Source organism: Rhinolophus ferrumequinum, chromosome 16 (genome assembly GCF_004115265.2).
Source record: "Rhinolophus ferrumequinum isolate MPI-CBG mRhiFer1 chromosome 16, mRhiFer1_v1.p, whole genome shotgun sequence".
NCBI lineage: Eukaryota > Metazoa > Chordata > Mammalia > Chiroptera > Rhinolophidae > Rhinolophus > Rhinolophus ferrumequinum.
Window position 1 is genome coordinate 9,157,704 of NC_046299.1, and position 17,525 is coordinate 9,175,228.

At 45.3% G+C, this 17,525-nt stretch overlaps 1 protein-coding gene across 4 annotated transcripts in view; it reads right to left on the minus strand.

The window, feature by feature from the left end:
* Window positions 1-17,525, minus strand: part of PLPP4 (phospholipid phosphatase 4) — a 112,219-nt gene that overhangs the window by 12,556 nt on the left and 82,138 nt on the right. For all 4 annotated transcript variants that reach the window (XM_033130710.1, XM_033130711.1, XM_033130708.1 and 1 more), the window contains one exon: window positions 3,633-3,803. In XM_033130710.1, the coding sequence (XP_032986601.1) occupies window positions 3,633-3,803 (171 nt within the window). The remainder of the gene's footprint in view (window positions 1-3,632; window positions 3,804-17,525) is intronic.

The following is a 17,525-nucleotide window of genomic DNA, read 5'->3' on the forward strand; positions in this document are numbered from 1 at the left end:
GGCAGGACCTGAGCTTGGGGGCTGAATGCAACGGGACGTGGGCGGGGATTCTTAGCAAAGGAGTGGCACAAGCTGGCTCACAGTTGAAAGGCTCATGCTGGCTGCCGTGTGAGGGACCAAGAGGAAGGAAGGAGACTGGCAGAGAGGCTTTGGCAATAATTCAGGGAACAGAGAGTGGTGGTTTGAACTCGCATGCGAAGAGGAACTTGGAATCTGGAAATATTTTGAACATAGAGCCAACAAGGGAAACCAGGGAAAATCCCACAAAGCAGAGGGGAGAAGGATTCTCTGGAGTAAAACGAAACAAGGTTGTCAGTGAGACTTGGGAGCGGCCATGATAACGGGCAGGGCAAGGCATCTGAGAAGATGGCTGCTCACTGGATTTGAATATGTGACCGAGAAACCAGACATACTTCGCAAGATCACTACCCAAGATGTACTTCCATATTAGGCACAGTTGCTTAAATCAAAATTGAATTGGAGTCATTAAAAAACCTCATAATATTAACGTTGTTAACTCAAGTCTATAATGAGAGGGACTCGAGTTTTCGAGTGGGGTTCCACATGAAATCTTGTCATGATGGATGGCCCCTGCCCACGGTCACTGGGCAGCTCAGTCCACCAAACAAAAACAACAACTTATCTATCTCAATCAGGCAGCCTGCCTCAAACACCCACCTACGCAGCAGGTGAAGGCCTCACAGTCCATCCTTTCTCCAAGCTGGAAACCATGGGGCCTCCTACATTACTGCCTTAATAAATGAATATTGAATGAATATAATTTCCCACCCTTTGAACACTGCTGCTTCTTAACGTGTAATAATGGAAGGAAAGCTAGAGCTGAGGTACTGTGTAGACCAAGATTTCTTAACCTCAGGGGTAGACATTGGGGGCTGGATAAGCTTATGTGGTGGGGGAGGGGCTCCCTCAACCCTGCTAAGGTGTTTACCAGCATACCTGGCCTCCACCCACTACACGCATAGCGACCAGCACTACCATGACGCCCAGTTGTGAAAACCAAAATGATGTCTCCAGACATTGCTAAATATCCACTGCGAAGTACAGGTGCCCCCCACGTGGAGACCACTGGTGCAGACCATGATAGATGGCCTCGTAAAGGGGAATCTGGGTAAAATTAGTCTGACTCAGGGCCCATCAGAGGATCCAAGGAAAAGATCCACACTCCTCTTGTGGCTGACCCAAGGGTACAAGTGGAACAGATGATGGCACACTGACTGGGTATGTGACCACATCAATGACCGTACCAACTGGAGCACCTTTAATTTTGCCTGCGGAAGTCGACTATGACACAGTTTCACTTTGCCCCCGAAGTATGGCCCTAACCATCACTGAACATAAATTCTCTCGCTTTGTTTTCCCATCAGCCCACAGAGCGTTAATATTCTCCCTGACTGCTCCAAGTCCCTTTCTGTGCCAGGTGGATAGGACGTGTCTGAAGCCCCACGGCCAGCAAGCTTGGGCGCACCGGCTGTATCATGAGTCCACCATTTCTCTAAAGCCAAGAACAGATTCTTCATTCTTTCATGATGCACCAGCCACAGCCAGGGGATGAGTAACAGAGCCCGTTAGGACCAAGGGGGTCTAAGTGAGGCCAACCTCACGTCTTAGGCTTTCAAGACAAGATCACTGCAAAAGGCTCCTCCTGCCTTCCCACATACAGCAGAAATCTATTCAGTTCTGCGACCCTTAATCATGTCTCAAATCCAAAGTAAAAACTAGGATTCATAACTTACAAATAGACCATGTTCCCAAAATGACTGCCACTAAATCAGTTGTTTGGGAAACAACACATCCTTCTTCAGAAACAAGGCTCTAAAGCAACAACAACACCGACGTGCTATACGTTTTCATTTAAAAGTATATTCATTTAAAGTATATTCAGATCCATTATTTCATTCAGTCTAAGAAACAGCCAGTCCCCAGCTCTGTGAAAGATCTGGGGACTACTGTTCCTGTGTTCAGAATAAGGAACTACAGTTCATGGGGGAGAAATGAGAAGCAGTCCATAAAACACCATCCAGCCCATACTATTCTTCATGGGAAAAGGCTCTCGTTATAGAAATGATGACTCGGTTGGAAAATATTCCCAGTCCCAAGCGTGCAATGGGTAGGTCCTCATGCTGTTGGCTCAGCGACGCTCTCCTGCTTCCCTCTCATGAGGTAGCTTCAGATTACCTAGAACTCCATCCAGGTCACTGACAAAGGTCAAGAACAGGGAGGGCTCAGGGCCCACGTTGTGGCCGTCTCTGACCACGTCCCACAGAAGGGCCACACGCCCGGATCAGCACTGGATGCACCTGCCTGTGACACCACGCTTCAGCCTCTCCCTTGCACCCTTCACACCTCCCGGTCGCAGCTGCTGCAGGAGGCTTATGATGGCCAGAGCATGAGTTCCATGAAGGTGGAGGGTGGAACTGAGGCTGGGGAAGGAGCAGGAGAAGCTGGGGAGGTGCTGAGAGGGGAGGAGGTCCCCCGGAGAGGACAGGGAGAAGGAGCCCCTGCTAGGAGTTCCCCTCGCCTCTGGCCTCAACTGCTGCCTCCAACCACTAGAACAAACACCTGCAAAGAGGTGAGAAGAGGGCGGTCCTACAAGGCCCTGGCTGCAGAAACAGAAAAAAAGGGAGGAGGGGAACAGTGCCTGGTGGGAGCAAGAGAACAGGAAAGGAAGTGCACGTCAGGCTGTGGACTAATCGCGGAAGGCCACTCGTTCAGGGGAGCTGGATCTAGGCACACTGGTCGGTTTGCTGGCTCTCAGTGACCCAGCGGAGCTCCTCACCAGCGCTTCTCAGACTCCATTGGAAATAACAGACTTGCTTGTTAATAATGTACACTCCTGGCCACCAATCCAGACCCAACCCTCCGAGTCTGATTCCACGTGACGTAGGACTGTCCTTTGGGCAACATGAGCCTAGACCCTGGGCTCCTGAAGGCCTCACCTTGTGGACACCACCTCTGTCTCTGCTCCCTGTCTGCTGCGACGGGTTCTGTTTACCGTTCAGGCAGGCTGTGAGCTGCAGCTGCTCTGTGGAGGCACATGGCAGGGCTGCATTTTATTCCAGGATTAAGCACGTGCCTTGTTTTGTGTGTTTTGACTTTTCGCATTTACTGCAATACTGATTCCATCTAGGTAAGCCTCACCCCAGCCTTGCAGCAGCTGCTCGGGACGTTGCTGGCATGCCATCGATCCCTGCGATGGACACCTCCTTTGGAAGTACATACACAGTGAGAAATACATCCTTGTGGGACAGATTTGAGATAAGAGGAGCCAAGAACCACTTGGCAGCAAGTCCGAGGGCTGAGGCAAGTGATCCCATAGGGAAGCCACATTTGGGTCCGAGGCCAAGGGCCTGCCATCCTGGCAGAACTCCAACAGTCTGCTGGAGCATGAAGGAGGCAGAGCTTCAATTCTGCCTCCAGAAAGGTCAGTGCTAAGGCCAGAACTCACTTGAACAGGCATATTTCCCTTAAAACTGTGCCTGCTCTGTCATTTCAGCCTCCTCTTGCTTTCGACAGTGGCACTTACGTCTCCCCAAACAGGTGCAATTCTACACCCACCCTCGGAGGACTGGCAGACGCAGCGAGGGCTGGGCAGGCCCTGGGCAGGGACTCACCTTGCCAGTGGTGCTTGTAGTCGCACATGCGGGACAGGGCGATCATCATGGCACAGTACAGGGGCAGGATGGCAGCACAGAGCCGCCAGCTCTTTCCCCGCCCACTCTCGGTGAAACAATGCAGCTTGCCAGCCAAGTAGAAGGTCGTGAAGCCGAGACCCGAAAAGGCAACTGCCAAAGAGAAACAGCAGGTGTTATTCTAGCAGGTGGTGGGTGGCAGGGACACAAAGCATCCGGGCATCCTGGCTGCCATCTTGCAAACCCCCAGGCTGGGACCCCCCAGGCTGGGACCCCCCAGGCTGGGACCAGGCTGGCAACAGGCACCACGAGGCAATGTGTGTCCCTGCTGGAGCCACTATGGTATTAAACTTTCAACCATGAGAACGACCTTCCCGGCTTGCAAGTGATCAAAATCGATTCTGTTTCATTCATTCAACAATGATTTAACAGGTATCTCCTGTGTGCTAGACAGGCATTATTCTAGGTGTGAGGAATAAAAAGCTGCATCAGAGGCTGTGTCTGGTCTCAAGGGCCTCACAGTCTGGTTGAAGGACACAGCCATGCTAATTAAGATAATTTTAATATAATGTGTTGAGTTCTCTAAGGAAAAAAGTGTATGCAGAACAAAAGACTGTGATGACGGCTTAGATTGGAAGGCTGAGGAAAGGTAAGGGATTTTTGGGTTGGTGGCATTCACTAAGACGGGACCAGCAAATGCTGTGGAGTGAGTTTGACAGAGAAGCCAGAGATGTCAATTTCCTTGTTTTCTCTAAGAAATTATGGTTATTGATTTTTACACTTGCTAAGACAACTCATGGCTGTGCTAAATCCATTGGCAAAAGTGTGGAGTTCGGTATAAGCCTATGTAAACCCCAAGCTTTTCATCCAGTCATGTTTAAAACACAGTTGGAACTCAGTGAGATTTCAGGTGGGTCTTCAGTGGGCTTAGAACAATGGTCTTCAGTTCCTTGTTTAAAACTGAACTTTAAAAGCTGGGAAGCTTTAAAAATTACCTCCAGCCAGGTCCCAGCTAGACATTCTGTTTGCACTGGTATAGTGGCCCTGGCGTGTGTGTGTGTGTGTGTGTGCGTGTGCGTGCGTATTTGTGTGTGAGTGTGTGTATGCATGTGCGCGCGTGTGCGTATTTGTGTGTGTGTGTGCGTGTGCGTATTTGTGTGTGTGCATGTGTGTGCACGTGTGTGCGTGTGCGTGTGTGTGTGCATGTGTGTGTGTGTGCACGTGCGTATTTGTGTGTGAGTGTGTGTGTGCATGTGTGTGCATGTGTGTGTGTGTGTGTGTGTGCAGGAACTCTAATGGCATCCAGGACTGAGCTATGATGCTATGACGGCAAGTGCTATAGCTCTCGACACCAGCCTAATCAAAACTTTCCTCCTGATTAGAAAATAGTGCTGAGGTACAGAGCTCCCTGGAAGCCAGCCCACACAGCGCCTCGGTAAAACAGGTCTTATAAACACTTTGCACCCGAGCAGAGGCCTCAGAGGAATTTGTTACAAATGCAGAATCTCACGTCTGCCCCAGACGTACTGAGTGAATCTGGTTTCACAATTCCCACAAGTGACCTGTGTTCCCACTGAAGTCTGAGAAGGCCTAAAACACATTCATCCTTCTTATAAGACATCTCTATGAGCTCATCTAAGGGACACAATACAAAAATATGGGGAAATCTAGAAGACAGTCTGCTCAAAGTTATTTATCACTATGGGAAAATGAAAAGTGATCAATACAGAGGCATAGATAAGCAAGCTGCGACACTGCCATTCATCATGAAAATTACTGTGAATTATGTAGCAATATGGACAATACTTAGGATACAGTGTGAAGTGAAAAAAGCAGAACCCCAAATTGCAGGTTCAAGATAGTCATGGCGATAGTACATAAAAACGAGTAACTTGAAACTTTTCCAAATTATCTCTGATGACCATGTATCTTCCTAAATGGGAGCCCGCAAGAAAAAATATAGCTTATACCGAGGTAGAACTATTTCAGCATCCAAATTAAACAAGGTAACAGAGTTGGTTTTAATTTTTCTTTTTTAAACAGAATGTTAAACCAGGTTTGTCCCAGGAATAAAAACAAAGCACTTAAATATTTTTGAATAATGATAAGCCCTCAAATAAACAGCAAAGCAGTGCCAACGCATTTGGATATTCTGTTTAAAGTAAGAATATGTGAGAAACGGCGCTGCCCAGGCCTACTGTAGATTATTTGCTATGATGAAGGGAATTAAGTGATGTATAGGGTGTTGCAAAGTGGCCCCTTTCAGCCACCGTCCTAACAAGTACACTGGGTTCCTAGTTTCCCGTCTTCACCCACTTTCCTCTCTGTCCCTTCCATTCACGGACACTCTCCCCTGAGGTGTCAGAATGGGAATGGGGGAGGCTGGACACCAGGCTCCAGGGGGTATTGGCCTCATCATGAGCTCTTACCAGAAGAGTAATGGGCTACAAACCAGACAGCTTAGCAAGTTTATCAACCTAATTACAGGGAAGGTGTGGAGTATAAAGAACTGCCCTGGGGCTGTTGGATTAGGGATGAACATCTCCAAGATTCCAATCAGGAGAGGCAGCGCTGGCTGGGTGTCACCAAACTGGCATCTCTTGGGAAAAGAAACTGAAAAAACAATCAATGTGGAGTAGGAATACGTGTGTATAACCGTAACAAAAATGGTTTGGAGACTTTCAGATAATCAACTCCCAGCGCAAACAGTCAATGCTGCCTGAACCTCTGGGTACATTCAGGAGATGGACAAGGGCTGGGCTGCTGAAAACCCTCCAAAGGCAAGACCTGGGGCAGGAGGTACGAGGCCCACCCCCCTCTCAGCCTCCACCCTGTCACCTCCTCGCCCCGAGGAACTTGAATTTGGCCAGCTTTGGCAGCAGAGGGCTGCGGCTCCCTCTTTGCAGAGCAGGCAAAACGTATTCTCTCCCGCTCAGTGGGGCCCATGCTGCAGCCCTCCAAAGGGTTGAAGCATCAGCTTCTGAGAAAAGAGGGAGGATTCACAGGCATTGTTAAAGACTGAGCTCCACAGCCTAGACCTGCAGGCATCAGGCAGCAGCTGGTCTTCTCCGACACATGTTTTGGGGCCTCTGGGCTGTGACTTTCAAAGCAGCGATAAAAGCTCCTACTTTTCCAGGTAACATGATAGGCTCCAATCTGATGCTAAACCCCAGGCTTGCCACTTTCTCACTAACACTTATACAGTCGCCAAACCAGCCTAATGCCCTTGGCGAGGAGCCTCTGAGGGACTTGCTTCCACCCAGCAGGCGTGTTGGAGCCATGGACAGCCCCAGCCTGGCATTCCTGCTTTTCCAAACACTATCGGAGGAAGAATTAGGCTCAACCAAACCACACTGAACTCATATGACCCCACAGTTTTTCTGCCGCCTTCTCCAGTGAGACTGGGGTTTTGGGAGCAGGATAAGCTCTCCCCTTGAGCCTTCCAACTCTGAGACCTTGCGATTCATCAAGGCTCAGATTCAAAATCAACCGGGAGACAAAGAAATAGGAAGGTTGTTAAAGGAATGCTTTCCAACTCTAGCCAAACAACACCGTGAGCTCTTCTCAGAGAAACATGCATATGAGACACGGAGGGGCTGTAAAACCTTTTGTGCTACGGAGGGACATGTGAGGAGCTTTTCATTCCAAGGGACTCTCTTTCCCTTAAACACAGCCCTCACTTCTCGCACGATTAGGAGAGCTGAGAATTCATCATTCGTAGACGTAGGCAGTCACTGAACACCGTGGAAGATGGGCGATTATAAAATAGGACACATGCATCCATGTTTTGCTAACATTATTTACAACAGCAATACAATTAGAACCCTTGCAAGCCAGGGGTGAGAGGATACTGAGCGTCTCCCTGTCTTAGAGGCTCAGCACATGTTTATTTGCTCTCTATAGAGTATGAAACACACACAAACGCACTCTGTGGGGAAGAGCATACACATACGCCCCTTGCTTTCAGCTTGGAGCAGGTTTTCTTGGCTTGAAGCAGCTGATTGTAAATATTTATATGTTGATCAGGCTGTAAAACACAAAGATGCTCCTGGAGCCTTTAAACTGGAAACAGATGAAAGAGGATGGCTTCCCCACCCCGTTTCTGGCACTTTGTGTGTTCACTTGGCTGTTGTTAATGAGAGTAGATAAGCAAAGCATCACAGTACAAGTTGCTGGTCCAGGAGGTGACTGCCAGCCACACCCCGTGAACAGGGCCGTCTGCCTGCCTGATGATCCAGCAACGGAACCACTGACTCTTGTCTTCAGTTACACAGATGAATGGCCACAGGCTTATAACTCTCCCTTTGCAAAGAAAGGTCCATTTACTGAGCTAGCTTAGGTGCAATAATGTGGTTTGCCTTTCTTCCCCAGATTTCTAAGTGGAGTAGAAGACCTATGGGCCCCAAGGACTGCAAGAAATAAGAAAATTGGCACCCCTCCCCCACTCCCCCGCAAGAAAGAAAAAGCTTTAAAAATAAATGAGATGATAATCAGAGGACATACCCTGCTTTTCGTGTTGCATTTTTCACTTTTGCTAATTATAATAAATTTCTCCAAACGGATCATTCCTGGCAATGAAAATGGAATTAGGCCCTGATAAGGTGATCTGTACACATTTTTCATTTGATGATGCCCCAAGAATTAATATTTTCCTCTCCAAGAGGGAGAAGGGCAATACGAGGTAGGTGGTTGAATAAATCTGAACGTTGAGAAGGATGTCAGGGCATCTCCACAAGACCATCCAAGTCAAGGTCGTGGAAACAATCACGTCTGTTCAGTGCCTGCAGACCCCTTACAAACCTGTGCTTCTGGCAGTCAGGGATCTGGGTTCCCATCCTGGCTCTGTCATTAACTGAACACATGATCTTGGGCAGTCACTTTCCTTCACTGCGCCTGTTTGCTCTGTAAAACCAGAGGCCACCACGTGCTGCCCATGACTGGGCAGAGAGTGAACACAAGTCAAGTGTTGGATGTTAGAGTCAACTTTTTTAACAACAGAAAACCCTCTATTTTCTATTATTCCACTATTGCTAGACGCTCAGGTCTGATAAGTATTTCGCTTTCTGAAAAAAAATCAAGGATTCATTTGCAATACTAAGTGGCAACTAATACCTAGCCGCACTTGGGGGAGACAACTGGGAAGGGTGAGGACTGGGCTTAACAGGGGAACACTCCCCTGTTGAAAGATGCCACCTTGCCTACACTCTAGCTGGTGTCTGTCACGGGGAAATGTGGGCTGTGTTCCCAAAAGTTTTGATCTCCTGACAGAAGAGGGAAATACTGATATTTACAGGAACTCTTTCCATTTTTAAATATTAACAACGAATCAAAAACAAATAAAGGGCAGACAGAGAGAAACTCATCTGTGGGCCAACAGGGCTGGGTCTGCGGGTGGCCAATTTGGGAGCTCACTCAAGTCCAGCTTTCTGGTGCCCCTGGTCTGCTGTTTACATGACCCTCCAAGCCTGAGCTGAAAATTACACATGTCAGTTGATCCTTATTCTCCACACATGAGCAAAGAAGCACTTGATAAGTTTGGGGTGGTTTTGCTTAAACCAATTGCAACAGCAAATTAAGTTACACAGGGGACTTGGGGACCAAACAATCCATTCAACAGTAGGGAGTCTTTGTGCTGTTGAAGAGTTTGGGCTTTTGACACAAACCGAGTGCATGCTGCTTTCAGCTCTGCCTCTATGCCTGTGTGAGCTCACCCCTTAGGGCCGCAGTTTCCTCATCTGGACAATGTGGTCAGCAGCGCTTGACTCACAAAGTTATCTTGAGGATTAGTTCACGGGGTATTATAATATACTAGCGGAGTGCTTGGCACCTAGTGATCACTCTCCTAACACTGCTGGCTGCAGTAGCTGCCGTTGTGCACAGCCTCGGTTCTGGAAAGTTCCATTCTGAAAGTAAAGCCTTCACAAGAGCTACTCTTGCAATCTGCAGTTCTTTAGTTATATAACTGCATGCTTGCTTAGAGGGAATTCTAGAGCCAGGTTCTCAAGTTCTTATAATTCTGCAGCCTCCAGGGGCTCTGAGCAGAGGTAAAATGATCTTAGCTAATAAAATAAACAAACTTGAAGGCTCAGTGAGACGAACCAATGGAATGTATCTTTCCTATCCCACTTGGCAGAATGCCTGAAGCTCTCAGATGAGAGGATCAGACAGCCGGAAGGCCCTTCCTGTGCTAAGTGACCCATCATACAAAACCCATGACAGAGCATCCATGATACACTGGACAAAGTGCTTGGCACACATTAGGCCCTCAGGGAAAGTCTGATCTCTTTTCCCTTCTCTCCACTTTCTCCACGTATGCTCTTGCTCAAACCGTGCTGCCTCCCCAAAGTGAATCTGAGAACGTGGGAGAGGAAACAAAGCAAGTGCACATGCAGAGAAAGCAAGGACTGGCGCTCCACGGCACCAGGATGGTTCCACGACCAAGAAGGTGTCTGCATCTGCTGCCATTCTAAGACCCACATCCGGGACAGCGCCAGGCACATCACTGGTGCTCGAGAAATACAAGTGAAAGATAATGAAATGAAGGAACAGTAGGATGACATGAAAACTGGATCAGACGACGTATATGTTGGGGGCTCTAAGGAAACACAGAAATGAGCACCCCTTTTCTGCCTCACTAACTCCTATTCATTCTTCAAGTCTCAGTTTAAATGGCACTTCCTCAGAGCTCTCCCTGGCCCCACTCGTAGGTATAACAGGCTCTTACTGCATTTTGTTCCTGTCCTTCATAACACGTAACACGACTCCTTTTGTTTATGCGATTGTCTAGTGTTTGTCTCCCTTCTCCTAGATTCTAAGCTCTATGAGGGCAGAGGCTGTGTTCCCTGTGCCTGCAACTCACTAGATGCACAAAAAATGTACATATTGAATGAGGACATATCAGGCTGACGACCTGATGATCAGGGAAGGTTTCACAAAAACAGAAGGCAGGGAGGCACCAGAAGGAGGAGAAGGGTTAGAGTCAGGCTTGGAACTACACTGGTTCCGGATAATATATGGGAGGGAGGAAAGCTGGAGCCTACCCTGAATTCTTTCTGACCTCCCGCCTTCCAGACACGGACACAGTGTTTCTCTCTCCTCCTCCATGTCCCCCTTCTCTGCCCCACAACATACACACGCACTTTCCTGGGCTCTTCCTATGAGGATGACCCCAGAATCCTCCTGAAGACTTCAGAACAGGAGTCCCTCTGTTCTCCAGGGGGCTGACAGTCACCTCCAGGTATCTGGGCTAGACTCCAGAGAACAACGTGATATTCTCAGATCAGCTGAAGATCTACAAAGGAAAGCAACACGAGAGTCCCAGGGTCTGAAGGATGGACCACCGGAGCGCCATTCAATGAACTAGGAAAGAAAGAAAGGGGAAACTCTGCCAACGTGAGCAGGTACAAGGAGTGTTCCATCAGAAGAAAGACCGCGAGAAGATGAGGTATAGAAGCTTTCATTACCTGACCTCACTTCCTGTCCAACAACACACTGACATAGACAGTAGGCCCATTTTATGGATGAGAAATAGAGGCACAGATAGGTCAAATTATTTACCGAAGGTTAGTGCAGCCCTTAAATTATTTCTAAATAGAGCAAAAAAGTCCCAGATTCTTCTGAGCATATTTGCATGTGTAGCACTGCTAACTGCCTATTTGTTTTTATACCCGTGTGGGCATGTCGGTCACCACTGAATCCCTAGGACCCAGCACACTGCCTGGTAAGGGAAGTCACCAACACATGATGACTGAATAAATATAAAAATATAACTGGACTCTACTAAGTCTTCCTGCAACAGGCCAAGGTCCATGGAGACAGAAAGACATATCGGGACATGAAAGGTCATGCCCTTCATCCCCCATTTCTAGGCAGGGTGATACTTAAGCTACCTGAGCCAGACCGGATTTCCATCTCATGATGGAAACGGTTGTACAGTCTCTTGTTGGAGAATGTGCAATGGGGAAAAGGAACCCAAAAGTTCATAATTAGTCTGAAAGCAAATGTCAGAGAATGGAAATGCAAACATAAAAAAACAGGCTATAAACTCCTCATATAACTCCCGTTTGCATCTTCAAGGAGGATTTTGTTCTGAATAAGAGAACCCACTTGGGCACAATGCTTAAGACGTGCAGAGAGGCATGAGTGGCAGGGAGGAAAGTGGCTTTGGGAGAAGAAGGTGGCAATCCCTTTGTCAACCCCCGAGGCTCCGATCCTAGGGGCGGGGAAGTGTCCACAGAGGAGGATTAAGGGTTTTTAAGTGACAGAAGCCACTCTGGCTCCCCCCATCCACCCCACACTGCTTGATGAGAAATTATAGGAGTCATAAATGTTACTCCTGGCCCTGAAGAGAGCTAGCATCCGTCACCAAGATGGGAAGCAGTTCTGCATATCAGACCGTCCTAATCCACAGAAGGTCTAACTCCCCGGGACGACCTTTGCTTTCCTCCATCTTGATTATATACCACAAAGATCTGAAACATAAGGATAAGCCTTCTACAGGGAGAAATTACCTTTTTCCAGATTACCGTTAGGGGAGCTGATAAAAGCCTGAGCAGGATTAGCTAAAGATAACATGTTTATGGAAAATAAGTGCATTTTACCTCCAAAGGCCTTAGCAGAACATATATTTGATGGCAGGATTTGAATAGCAAATGCATACGTTTGAGAAACAATGACAAAGGCAGTAGCCATGAGTTCACCCAGGGTGCTCATCTGATTGATTAGCCTCTACTTGGGGTGAAGGGACTTCAGAAGTCCTTGTAGCCTTCATGACTGCTACTCTCCAGCTGTGTTCTATGGAAGGGCTTCAACTGCGCCTGCCTTTTGTGAGCTGTTATACCACCTGTAGTTTGATCTGTCAGGGAAAAACCACCTTTCTAACCTGCCCCTAGCAGTGTTGATTGGGGATCTCAGCCCACACAGGAAGGGCAGGTGTGTGACATCATCGAAAGTATATATAGTGGTCTCTGCCCTCAGTTCCTGGCACAGAACTCCCAGAACCCTTGTAATTTCCTAAATGAGAAGAGCGTGAGGAGCACCTTTGGTCCAAACGAAATGGCTCTGCGTGGGCTGCTGCCTGGGGGCTGGTCCCTGGAAGACCAAGCCATGCTTAGAAGCTTGGAGTTTCAGCCCCATTCTCTCATTACCAGAGAGAGGAGCCGGATGGAAACGAAATTAAGGATTGGTCACGCCTGTCTGATGAAGCCTCCATAAAAATCCCAACAGCGAGCCTCTAGGTCGGTAAACACACCCAAATCCTGGGAGGGGGACACACCCCAACCCTCAGGGACAGAAGCCCCTGTGCTTGAGACCCTCGCAAACCTTGCCCTACATATCTCTTCATCTGGCTGTTCCTCTGCATCCTTTACCGTAGCGTTTAATAAAGTGGTAAATGGAAGTGTTTCCCTGAGTTCTGTGAGCTGCCCCAGCAAAGTAATCAAACCCAAGGAGTGGGTCATAGAAACCCCAAATTTATAGCCAATCAGTCAGATGCACAGGTGACAACTTGGACTTGGGATTGGCATCTGAAGTGGGGTGGGAGCGGTCTTGTGGGACTGAGATTTAACCCGTGGGATTTGACATTATCTCCAGGTCGTGACTGTCAGAACTGAGTTAAATTGTAGGACACCCAGCTGGTGGCACAGAGAATTGCTTAGTGGGGGAAACCCCCACAGATCTGGTGTCAGACGTGTTGTGAATGTGATGTAGTGTGAGAGTAAAAGAGAAACACAGGAGGAAAACCTACACAGAACGTAAATGGGCTGGGCATGAAGGCGACCCGCCAGCCCTGAGGTGTTGGCTCAAATGCTGACTAAGAGGGTGCTGACCACACAGCCGAATAAATCCTCTCAGTATTGTGTCAGTGAGAAACAGGAAGGCACACTTCATGTTACTGTCCTGAGCTAGGGTAGGCCACCGTTTTGGTTACTAAAGAAAACTGCAACACCCCCACTCTCAGGAGTGAAGCGCCAGGTGACTGGCGGGCCGACAAGACGGCTTCCCAACCAAACTTCCTCCACGTCCTGGTTTCTCTCACAGCAAACTCCCATCCCCAACGACCATCCATGGTCGTCTCTCACTCCCCCCCTAAGGAAACTGACTACAAATGGGTCAAGAGCCTCATTTATTTGACTCTCCATTATGTACACCACCCAAATTCAAAAGAGATGTGTTTTCTGTTCATACAAGAATTGTGGATTTTTTTAAGTTAGGAAGACCATTAAAATTTGGGAAAGCCAATGTGGCATTTTAATCTCCTATGACCTTGGCAGACACTGCTAATTGATTGACGGACCTTTTATCAAAAAAGCCAGCTTTGGGTTCAGAATCTTCCTCAAGTAGTGACTTGCCTCATGCAACAAGTTGAAATCCACCTGCTGGCTTCTTTTAAATCATTTAATCCAAGACAGCACAAAATAGAACAAAAATAGAATTGTCCTCCGCGTTAGAAGATTCGGGTTCCAGGTCAGAGTGGTGTGCTCCTCAGTGGTCTCATCTATTGGCCAAATGTCCTGCCTCAATCAACTCTCAAAAAAACGTGGTATTTGTATAAGTATTTTGTAAACAGAAATTCAAATACAAGTGAAAGGTGTTGTTAGTAAAGCTGAAGAAATGGACAACTAGAAACATTGAATGTGGCAGCTGTTCTCGGACCCAGAGCTGTCTGCTTCGAAGCCCAAATTTAAGTCCCCTTTTCCAATACAGAAACACCTAGTAATTACCGAACCCAGGACTTTATACCCAGTGGTGTGGCAGACTACATATCCTGACTGAAATGATTAAATGTTGAGTGAAATACAAAAACAAGCAATTTTTTAAACCTATCACTGAGTTAACACAAAGAGAAGAATTAACAAAAACAAGGCCTCCCAAAAAGAAGGGAAAGCAAGGGTCTTAGGTGCAAGGAAACCGCCAAGCCGGATTGTGCCCTGAGTGTCTGTGGAAACCTGCAGACACTGAGGTTCCGCTCTGATGTCTCCATGGGGCACAGAGGCGAAGAGACTAAGTCTCAGCTGTGTCCACGGGGGAGAATATAACGGGAGACCCTGAAAACACCTTAGATCTTAAAGGCTTAAGACAAGTAGGAAAGGAAGCCTGCTCTTCAGAAGGAAGCACAGACACTTGCTGGTCTCCATCTTTGTGCTGTGTGGAGAGATTGCGTAACTACAAGACGACTCTCACAGGCTTTTGCTGTCCAATTCATGCTTTTCATGTGGTCCCCAAGAAACCTTAAGAGGAGAATTCATTTGGGGTGGCCCTGGAGTAAGCAGTGCTCCCAGGGAACTCGCAGAATTCCTCTCTGGAGAAATTCAACTTCAATCCACACGTCAAGATATTCCCCAAAATAAAGTTCTAGGGAAATAAAAGCCTAGAGTAAGAAAAACCAAAAACAAAAACAACAACACACACACACGATTTCAGGGCATATATAGGAGAACTGAATCACAATCACTTTAGATATTATAAGGCACAGAATATAAAATCATTATTTGCAATAGGTTTAAGGAAATTATAGGGCAGCATGAAAATAAGAACAGAGAACAAGCATTATAAAAAACAATGAAGCAGATTTTTTAAAAGACCAAATAGAATTGCTATAAATAAAAGTAGAGTAATTGAACTTAACTATTTTTATAGATAAAATAGCATGTGAGACAAACTTAATAGAGAATTAGAATTGGGAAAAAACAGAGAGATAGATAGATAGATAGATAGATAGATAGATAGATAGATAGATATGGAAAATTTGAAGGAGAGGTTAAGTGATATGGATAATATGGTGAGAAAGTCTAACAAATGTCCAACTGGAGTTCCAAATTAGAGAAGATAATTGAGGAAATGGGGAAGAATATGGCTGAGGATATCTCAGAACATGGAAGGACACAAACCTGAGATTTAGAAAGCCCAATGAATCTCATACAAGATATGTAATAGAAAATCCATACTTAGACACATAGTAATAAAACTTTATGACACAAAAGAAAAAGCAAGATACTAAAAGCATCTAGAAAGGAAGACTAGATTACCAATGAAGGAGCAACAATAAGACTGACAACTGACTTGAAAACCACCAAAAAATCGACGCTAAAAAACAGTGAAATATCATCAAAGTTGAGAAAGACAGTAACTGCTCAATTAGAATTCCAAATTTAGTAAAGTTATCTTTCAAGACTGAGGTCAACTAAAGCACATTTAGAAAAATCAAAAACAGAACATTTTTCACCAAAGTATATCAAAGAAGGAAATTTAAAGGACATATGTTAAGTAGAAGGTGGAAAGGCTGAGATGGAAAAGGGAATATAAACAAAGGTATTGGCACATATAGGGTTAAACTATGCACAGGCTGATGGTTCTGTTGGGGTCAGAGAGAGGCAGAAGCAGTCTAGAATTAAAACACTAAACAAAGTAAACTAGCCAGATAAGGTGTACTAGATCTAATGCATTTAAAGTCTTTATATTGCTCAGAAAAAAAGATACTAACTTTATGTCCAATAATTTTATAATTCACATTCTTTTGAAGCCATATGGAACATTTATGAAAACCGACCATATGCTAAGCCTCAAAGCTAGCCTTAAGATCAAAGGACTGGTCATTTTTACAGATCACATTATCAGACCCACAATGCAATTAAACGGTAATTCATTTATTAGGTTGGTGCAAAAGTAACTGTGGTTTAAAAGGTTAAAAAAAAAAATTGCACAAACCGCAATTACTTTTGCACCAACCTAATAAAATCTTAACAAAGAAAATATCATATATTTGTTAATTATGTGTGTTAAACTCCAGGTGTGATAGAATTTCCAAGCAAAAGTGAAAAACAATGGAATCAGAACATGAAAATATTAAGTATTACAAGAAGCAAGGAGAAAACAGAACATAGGGAATGATATAAATAAATCCTAATATATGAGTAATGACAACAAATATAATTGAAATTAGCTCCCCAGCTTATAGTTTAAAAAAATATATACATAAAACATAGAGCACAGTCATAGAACAGAAAGATGTAAGAAGCAAATGTTAACCAATAGAAAGCTGATTTCGATATTAAAGTCAGATGTTCTTTATTGTAAAAAGCAACATTAGAAATAAAGATGGGCATGACTTAATTATAAAGGTAGAAGATATAATAGAAAGTATGACAACTCTAAAATATGTTTACACATCACTTTAAAATATATGGATCAAAAATGGAGAAATTTCAAAGACCACAGAAACACAACATCTACTGTAATAGCAGAATATGTAATATACATTAATTAATGCTGGTTTCATATTTTAAAAATTGATAACTATAAATCATCACACTAACACATTAAAAATAAAAAGGGAAAAATACCAACTTGCTAGATGCACAAAATTCAAAATTCGTTCTCAGCAAACTAGAAACAGAAAAAACCTGGCAAACCTGATAGACGTTTTTGAAATGCCTGCCAAAAAAAGTTATACTTAACAGTAAAATGTTTAAAGCATTGCCTTTACATCAGTAACAAGACATGGATGGCCGCTATCCTCACTTCAAGAACATTGTGTGGGTGATCCTAGCCTGTGAAGTAAGGTAAGAAAACTAAATAAAAGGCTTAAGAATTGGAAAGGCAGAAGTAAAACTCTCATTATTTGTAGGTGATATAATTGTCTACGTAGAAAACCCAAAACAATCTACAGATAAGGAATTAGAATTACTAGGAGAGTGAGCAAAATTTCTACATTTAAAAAAAATCAATACACCAAAGTCAACTGCTTTTCTGGACACCAGGAAACAATCAGCTAGAAAACATAATTTAAAATACAAATTTTACAATAGCAATAAAAATATAAAATACCTAAGAATTACTCTAATAAATAATGTGCACGTCCTTTAAAGAGAGAAGTAT